Genomic DNA, 9,588 nt, shown 5'->3' on the forward strand with positions numbered 1-9,588 from the left:
CCAAAATCCCAATATCGTGCATCCCTACCTTTTATTTTTCCTTGCGTGTACCTAAACACTACTTTAATCAGAGTTAATGCTACGGTGAGACGGTGGTGGTGTTTTACCATCTGCAGATAGTCTCTGCAAAGCAGCAAAACGTCCGAGCTGAAAGCCAAACTGCTACCCTTTATGTTGGTTAGAAGATTGTAAGCAAAGCCAGTTTAAAAAAGTCGGGATACCTCGCTTTCATGCTCAGGGTCGGGATTATAATATCGGATTATTTTATTTCCATTTCAGTCAAAGTGTGCTTCCTTATAAACGATGCTATCAGAGGGAATAAACATCCATGGCCTTCTGATCACTGCCTGTCGTGCATCGAACAGAACAGAAGCAGGTTGTTTGTGAGAAGTTTCCTGCACAGGAATGCGATGCATGATGGAGATCATTGAAAGCGGTGTTAGGTGTTTCCTGCTGGGGTGCCTTTTTGTATCCAGGAGCCAAGTCCAGGAATGTGGAAACCTGCGGCCCCGCCGATTCAGTCTGCTGACAAAAGACAGTCAGGCTGGCGTTATTAGTGCCACTATCCACACACATGCTTCACATGAGTCTTTTATCCAGCTGCTTCTCCAGTTATCTTTCATGCTGCAGATCACGTGGCTGCTGGGAATTCTTCAAAATGTTGAAAGCGACTGTATGAACTCATGACTTACAACTAAAACACGGATAAAGATCTCTATTATTGTAGCCATGTGTGGGCCTTCTTTTTTTCTCCCCCTCTCCATCATTGAATTATGAGGACTGTGTTTCATCAGAGCTGTCCCCCTGGAGGATGACGACTCCTCTTCCTCCTCTTCAAGTTTCTATTTATACACTCGGGAGTGATTCCTGTCAAAATCATGGGGAAGTCTTCCCAGCTTTGACACGACACCGTTAAGTGGCTTAAAGTCCCACTCAGAAGAGATTATCCTACAGAGCATCATGGTTTTCAGGAGGGAACAAATCAAAGGTTTGGGCTCCCCCCTCCCACAGCTGTGTCATATACCACCTGGGGAGGTGCAAATGCAGGGGACGTCGCTAAATTCATCCATTTCACAGAGTTCCTCCTAAAAGTGCTGGAGATTTACAGTCAGGGACCGAGACGCCCACCCCACCCCTTTTATCTAACCCGGTTTAGGAAACATCTTTAAGCTACAAGCAGGAACGTTAAACACATTTTAGATTTCATTTGTTTAAACAGTCCTGTTTTCCTCCTGATATGTTTCCCTTTTTGGTTGTAAATGACTATTTTAGTCAAATTTCTCCTTCAAATGAGTTTTCTGTACAACTAAAATATTTCTGGAATATAACAACGGGTTTCACTGCAAGAAGAAACAACCTTTGTGAATGAAAGTTGAAAACAGGTGAATACATTGATCTGTTAATGGAACTAGGATTTTTTGGTTCTTAAGTTATTAAGCAGGATTTTTTATTTCTTTTAAAATGTAAATCATATTTCATTCATAAGTTTTCCGAACTACCTCCTTGAATAAAGGGGAAAAACATATAGGAGTTTTCTGATGGTTGGTTTAGATTTGTTTAACTAAAGGATTAGTTAAACAGGTTTTTATATATAGAATATGTCCTGGATGATGCTAATTATTTAACCCAGCTTGAGATTTATGATCTTTATGTTGGGGTTAGAATTACAAAATCAGCACTTTTGGCATTCTTTTATCAGATTATCCATTTAAAAAAGTGTAAAAAAGAAAATCCAGATTGATTGGATGTAGATTAATATAATGATAATAATAAGATGATGGAATTTTATTGACCTCTCATTGGTGAAATGAACTCTCTGCATTTAACCGACACTCTTGGGGAGCAGCGCGCTGCCATTTTTGCGGCGCCCGGGGAGCAGTGTTGGGTTAAGGGTCTTGCTCAGAGACCCAGAGGGGGAGTCTGTGGGAGTGGGGCTCAAACTCAGAACCTAAGGATTCTTAGCTCAGTGCGCTAACAACTAGGCCGCCACTCCCCCTAATCAATATAGTGTTTTACTGGTGCAGATAAAGAGAGAACTCGGGCAGATGGTTTTCCAGAGGAACAATGGCTAAAGCATTTTAGTGACTCAAAGACCAACACAAAACCCTGATCTTAATTTCACCCATTTTTTTTTTCATGTCTGAGCTGAAAGGTTTGTGCAAAGGGCGGCCTTCAAACGTGCCTCAGTTATACCAGTTATGTCTGGAGGAATGGACCAAAATTCCTGCATTTTTCTGGAAGGATATCAAACATTTGGACTAAAGTCTTAAGGAAGAAACTTTTAGCCAATAAACCATGATGCTTCCGATCAGATCAACCTTTGGGCCTTATGTGTTTGACCCAAATGAGACTTTAATTCAGTTCATCCCCTCCTCAGTTTTTTTTTTTTTTATCAAAACATCATTGTAAAACGACATGCTAACTAGAAAACATATGTTGAAGCACAACAGATATAGGAAACAAATTCAAAAAGAAGCTAAATAAAACATGACTAAAATAAACACTCAGATATAATGATAAATAGCTTAAAGTAGATTATTTTTGGTTCCTTTCCTGTTCTTTTTCTGTTTTTTAAAATGGTATTCTATTTTAAAATATGTTATTTTGAAGTTTTTTTGCCAAATTATTTTATGTAGATATTGCTTTGCTAAAATTGGAATCAAATATATGTATTTTAATTTGTTGTTAAATTTGAATTAATGACTTCTTCAAACTTGGAAACAAAATGCAGTGGATGGATTTTTATTTATTAATTTTTCATAACTGTTTTGGAATTAGTGACATTAAAAACTTGAAAATTTTCACACAAGTATATCTTTTTTTAAATATTTTTTATTTATTTTTTGGGTGGTATAGCTGTAAGTGGAGCCAGACAGTGGCGGTTCTAGACCAAATGTACCAGGGGGCCAGGAGGGGGCCAGCGTGTTTTCATGGGGCACAGAAAAGCAGGAAATTAAAACAGGGCAAGGGATTCAAATATATTAGGAGAGCTGCATGAAGTGGAATTTCTATTCAATTAGGTTAAATAAAAATTCTATGCCTTATTAGGTCAATAAGCATTCATAATTTAGGAAAATATTTTTGACATAATTTAAGTTAAAATTACCGTTTTCTATAAAATCTGAATTAGAACTGATAAATTCAGCAGTAAGGATTAGAGCAATTTATTTTGAAAAAAAAACAAAAATTTAGCAGATGAAAACTGGGATCCTGTCTCAATAGCACTGAAGCTAAAACCCTAGCCCTTATTGCTTTTAATTAAATAGAAAAAAAAAAAATAATTTTTAAAGAAAAAAATTAAATAGATCCAAAGCACCAATCAGTAACCATGTCTGTTCCAGCGCATATCATCATTAGAATTTCTTTGAGTATTATGTCTTCAGTACAGGGGCCATACCAGGATCTAACTGGCCCCCGTTGGCACCTGTCTAATAATAATAATAATAATACATTTTATTTAAAAAGGCGCCTTTCTGGACACTCAAGGTCACCGTACAAAACAAAAAGTGTCAGAAAAAATAAAAATTATAATTATAAAAACATTTAAAAATACAGAGGCTGTGACAGTGAAATTGATATTTTTAAAGAGAATAAGCAATCTTGAACAGATGGGTTTTGAGTTGTATTTTAAAATGGAGAATTGAGAATTGAGTCTAGAACTGCCCAAGAGCCAGAAAGGCGTGGCGTGGACACGATCATCATAAAAAGCTCCATGTTTCACCTTCAGATCCTCAAAAATTTACAATTGTTTCCAGTTTGCTATTTTTTTTAAGGTGTGTCTGACCTGCTGTAGATTCGGTGGAGTATTACTGCTAGAGATTTTTATTTCTTCTGTGTCGACAATAAAGTCGTAACATTACGAGAATAGAGTTGTAATATTATGAGAATGAAATCATCATTCAACAACCCATTTCAGAAAGAATGCTTTGAGCTCCGCCCAGCAGATGACGGCTGACCAGCTAGACCAATCAGCTTCAGCTGCTTGTAGGAATTGTCATAAAATACTTCTTTCTCGTCATTTTAGGACTTTATTCTATTATTATTATGACTTTATGCATGTAAGTTTATGACTATTCTCGTCGTGACTATATTCTTTAAATGTTACGACTTTATTCTTGTAAATTTGACTATTCTCGTTACGATTTTATAGGGCTCGGGATCCACGTTGCATTGTGGGACGTGGCGGTCATATTGACGGCTACGCAAACGTAAACATAGCTCTGATACGTTGTTGTGGAAAGAAGCGACGTAGAAGTAGAGAGAAAAAAGATGTTAAAATCCCGAAAAAGATCTGGAATTTACCAGGACACATTAAATAGAGAAACCACGGACCGGTATGTTGACAAAATCAGCATTATTAATAATTTGGATCCATATGAAGTTCCAAACAATGAGTGGAGCACCGATGAGTGAGCGCCTATACTTCAAAACAGTTCCGAAGCTACAAGTCCTTGGAGTCTCATGTGCAGTTCACGAATGGATGGGTTCAGGAGCTGCAGATTATAAAGCCAGCAAACAGTGGGAACACAGTAATCCGTACGAAGGTAAGCTGTGATCAGACGGGCTCTGGAACCTGCTAGTTTAGTAACTGCTAACCGCTAATGCTAACAACCACTCGCGCATGTAATGTACTTTTAACTAGCTGCTATGTGTTTCAAAGGTGTAGTTAGTAACGTTAACTGCCAACCCTCCGGGTTTCTCACGTATTTGAGCCTTTTCCCGCTGCCGTTTTTATTATTTTCCCGTAAAAGATCCCAACTTTGAAGGAAAGAAACAAAGTAGGCTATAAAATAAAACCTTGCATCTTTAACTTACCAGAACGAAAATGCAGGGAACACACTCTCAATGACTTTGGAATACTGTGGAAAGTTATGTTCGGTCGTCTTACAGCTGCGATCCAAGCTAGCCGACGACTCTTTATCTCTGACGTTTGGTCTGCATGGTTACGCCTCCAGGCAGGAAAGCGTTGGAAAGTTAACCCATTTTCTATGTTTTTCCCATGGCGATCATGTGTTGAGCTGTTACTGCCCACAATACAGCAACGGTTTACCATGGTTGAAATCAAGTTAAGGTGAAATTAATCAAAATAAAACACGGCTGAGAAGGAGTACAGTCTGCGGTAGTCATGGGCAGTAGTCTGAGCCGCGGTAAAAGAGGCCGTCAAGATGGTGGCGACGCAAAGTGCTTACTTCATGACGACCAAGCCCTATTCTCGTAACGTTAGGACTTCATCTTGTAAAGTTACGAGTTTATTATCGTAACGTTCCGAGTTTATTCTCATGATGTCATGACTTCATTCTCGTAATTTTGACTATTCTCTTTGCGACTTTTTTCTTGTTACGAGGTTATTCTCGTAATGTTACGAGTTTATTCTTATAATGTCATGACTTTATTCTTGTAATTTTATTACTATTCCCGTCGCGAATTTTTTCTCGTAATGTTACGACTATTCTTGCAATGTTACGACTTTATTCTCGTAACGTTAGGACTTTATTCTTGTACTGTCATGACTTTATTCTCGTAATTTTATGACTATTCTCATTGAGACATTTTTTCTTGTAATTTGCGACTTTATTCTAGCGATTTTATGACTATTCTCGTTGCGACTTTTTTCTTGTAGCTTTATGACTTTATTCTCATAATGTCATGACTTTATTCTCGTAATTTTATGACTATTCTAATTGCGACATTTTTTCTTGTAATTTTACGACTTTGTTCTTGTAATTTTATGACTTTATTCATGAAATATTACTTTATTCTCGAAATAAAAGGAAAAATTAAATCTCTATCCTGGTCCTTTTACGCCGTCATAGTGGATCCTCCTAATCCATCATGCACTTTTTTATTTTTAGTGCAAATGTCTTAAATTGAGAGAAACAAACCCCACATCAATATAATCCTAAATAGACCCCCCCCCCCCCATGCTGTGGATCCGGTCAGGCGGGAGAGAGAAGCCCCTCCCCGCAGATCATCATCGCACCAGTCGATGGTCCTTTTAACTGCATTGTTGGGGGAAGCAGCGACGCCCCGCTTTGAGGATCAAACAGCCCCCACCCCTGTGACCCCCACTTCTGTTCTCATGGAAATCAGAGCCAGCCTCCTGACCGCACTTTTCTGCACACAGCACAAGTTGAAGGCGCATTCCCAGCCGGGACAAGTCGCGATGTGGGCGTCAGAGGAAAAACTGATTGTTTCAATCTAACTCAAATCTTTTCCTTTCTTTTTTTCCCCCCCGTCTGATCTTTTATTTTTGTCTTTTTCGCTCCCTGCTTCGGTTTGATCCATAACAACATGCTGCATCTGATGAGCCGCCTGCTTCTCTGCGCGCTCCTCGGCTCCCTTTGCGCGTCCTGCCCTCTCAGCTGCCAGTGCTCGGAAGCGGCTCACACCGTGAAGTGCGTCTCCAAAGACCTGAGGAGGATCCCGGTGGGGATCCCCGGATACACCAGGAATCTGTTCATAACGGGGAACCACATCAGCCGAATCGGTCCGGAGTCTTTCCGAGCTCTAGATAATGTCACCAACCTCTCTTTAAGCAACAACAGGTAAGAATGTTTGACCCAACGCGAAGGGTTCCTTCTTTTCAAAGGAAAACTTCCAATTAGACTGATTTAGGATCAGGAACATTTCCTTCTAATCTAAAATAATGTAATATAATCAATGATTTGACTGTACAGTAAAATCCACAGTGTTTAATATGTTGTGTCAAAGTAAATTGACTTTCAGAGTCATTACAACTGGAGTAAGATGGGGGGGGGGGGGGGGGGGGGGGGGGTGAATTTACCATTGGGCAATACCAGGAAGTTGCCTAGGGTCCCAAGTTCTTTGGGGCCCCATAAAACTTACATGTATGGTTAATACAATTATTCCTTATTTGTTCACATTAATAATGTTTTTCATTAAAATGCCACCAGAACGTCTATAATAAGTTTTTCTCTGCCCCATCCCCCCCCTCCCCCCTTTAGTTTACGCCACACTGGATCAGTCCATTTGCTGCAAATGTTCAGAAAGGTCCAAACAGACAGCAGCAAAACATTTGAAAACAAACGGTGCGAAGAGCAGTGTTGCCAGCTAGCGCTTTGTCGTTATATTTAGCAACTTTTCACACCCCTCTAGAGCTTTTATTTAAAAAAGAGCCTAGTGCCAAATGTAGGGACTTTTTTTCTGCTACTGGAGACTTTGGCGACAACATATTAAAGCAGCGAACTCTGCTCTCCAGAGCGAGTAGATTGGTAACCCCGCCTCCTACTCACCTCTATCTTGTCTGCTGTCATGATTCATGCAGCTATTATTTCATCCAAATGAAAACTGGAGAACAGATCAGCAGATCATGGTTTGTCTGCAGTGAAAAGAAGGACTGGGTTATTTACTTTTGCCGTCGCCTTTTTGGAAAAACAGGAAGGAGCAATCAGCTAAGTGAGCTTAGTGCTTGGGAAAAAAAGAGGAAAACAGGAAAAGGGACAGGAAGAGAAGGACAAAACTTAGAATTAATAATGTATGTCTATTCTATTAACATTTCTTTATCTGTATAATGGATCTTTTTTTTTATGTTGTCTTCTTAATCCAGAGGGCCCCAAATTTCCTAAATCCGTCCCTGGATATACACTATGTAGAGAGTCAATTTAACACTAATTCAGAGTGGGACCAAATTGGTTTTATATTTAACTTTTAAAGTGTTATTTTAACACAGCAAAATTCATGAAGTTTGGTTTACATATTTCTGAATAACAAAAAAATCTGTTTTCTTGTGCTTCAAGATGACATTTGGCGGGAATTTTATTGTTAAAGAAAACATTTACTCACACTAAACAAAGTTTATATTTATTAATTAAAACACTTAAATCATGATAAAACCCCACAGCGAAGAAAAAAAACATACTTTAACACATACAGAGTTGAAAATAGCCCTGTTATTTGGTCCCATTCCATGAGTGTTAAATTGCAGATTTTCAGAGTTAATTTTACTCTGTGTTATTAGTGTCAAAATCCTGAAGAACTTTCAGAGACTGGGTGTTAATCAACATTATAAAGAAAAAAAGTTACACTGCATGTCTGTCAGATTTTACACTGATAATAACTCCAACACTTGAGCAGATTTCCGTATAGTAGTAAATACTCAGTTTAGAGTTAAATAGATTTATTCTGAATTTTTACCACCCGATTTTTCTTTCTTATTTTTGGTGCAGTATTTTCATTTTTGACCTACATGTCCTGTTTTTCTTCCAGAATTTCAGAGGTGGAGTCCCGCGCCTTTTCCGGACTCTTCCGCCTTCGCTCTCTGGATCTGAGCAACAACCAGCTGGCTGTCATTCACCCCGAAGCGTTCGGTACCCTCAGCCAGTCGCTGCGGGAGCTGAACCTCAGCAAAGCTCTCTACAACTTCTCATCGGTGATGGACCTATCCAGCTGCCTTCAGAGGAGCTCCATGAGGAACCTGCGGACCCTGGACCTGTCTGACAACAGCCTGGTCTACCTTCCCTCAGGTATCTTCTCCAACCTGAGCAGCCTGCAGCGACTCCAGCTCTCCAACAACTCCCTGGTGGCCATCCGCAACCTCACCCTCTCTGGTTTGGAGAGCCTGGAGGAGCTTGATCTCACACTTAATGCCTTCAAGACCTTTCCTAATGAGAGCTTGCAAGAGTTGGACTCGCTTCGCCAAGCCTCCCTGTTTCTGGGGCAGAACCCCTTCAAATGCACTTGCGGCATTGAACCCTTCTCACTGTGGCTCAACAGGTCCCAGGACCGTATCGTGGATGCCGACAGCCTCGTCTGCATGTTCCCTCCCAGCATGAGGAACACATCCATCCTTACGGCGGCCACACTGACTCTGGAATGCTACCAAAGGGACGCCGGGGCAGACCTTGCTTTACAAACCTCTTACGTCTTCTTGGGTATCGTCCTGGGTTTCATAGGCCTCATTTTCCTCCTTGTTCTTTACCTCAACCGCAAGGGAATCAAGAAGCGTGTGTATGACATGCGGGACGCCTGCAGGGAGGTCTGGGAGGGCTACCACTATCGTTTTGAGATAGACTCCGACCCAAGGTTATCGCAGGTCTCCGCCAGCGCTGACCCGTGAACAGACCTTTACTGCGTCACTTCCTTTAGGAACTCTTTGTCCTGTTTCATTTATCAGCAACATAATGTAAAGAAAAATGTACAGTTGTATCTTTAAATACATATAAAGGTTTAAAAAAAAGAAACTGATCAAAGCATGCACTCCTGTCAAATGGAGGTGTTTGACATTTCCAGAAAGCAAAAGTGAAGTGCCTGAAATAAGCGCAGTATTGTTTCTCAGTATGTGAATAAAACAAATCTGATAGAAAAGAAGAACCCCAGCACTGCAATAAAATTCTGACACTATGAAAACAAACCTTTGGGAATTTAAAGCACAATCACTCATTCATCTTTGATCCCTTTCAAGCCCTTTGGTCCCTCCGGCCTCCTGCCCCAGGGTGCCAGAGAGGAATAAAGCCACGAAAGCTTTTTCTCTCCCCCTAAAGCTCCTCTTAAAATCACTATTCTACCCCTCTTTGGCTGTTGGATTAGAAGGAGAGAAGACAATTCAGCACAGGCCAGCGGAAATCTCCC

General features: G+C 40.2%; 1 protein-coding gene across 1 annotated transcript; it reads left to right on the forward strand.

Moving 5' to 3' along the window:
* Positions 1 to 6,056: 6,056 nt before the first annotated feature.
* tpbga (trophoblast glycoprotein a) lies at positions 6,057 to 9,370 on the forward strand. The gene is made up of 2 exons (XM_038302681.1): positions 6,057 to 6,545; positions 8,227 to 9,370. Exons 1-2 carry the CDS (start codon positions 6,292 to 6,294, stop codon positions 9,074 to 9,076), a joined length of 1,104 nt encoding a protein of 367 aa, XP_038158609.1. The 5' UTR covers positions 6,057 to 6,291; the 3' UTR covers positions 9,077 to 9,370.
* The last annotated feature ends 218 nt before the right edge of the window (positions 9,371 to 9,588 follow it).

This window comes from Cyprinodon tularosa, unplaced genomic scaffold (genome assembly GCF_016077235.1).
Source record: "Cyprinodon tularosa strain WSP-4 unplaced genomic scaffold, ASM1607723v1 ctg498, whole genome shotgun sequence".
NCBI lineage: Eukaryota > Metazoa > Chordata > Actinopteri > Cyprinodontiformes > Cyprinodontidae > Cyprinodon > Cyprinodon tularosa.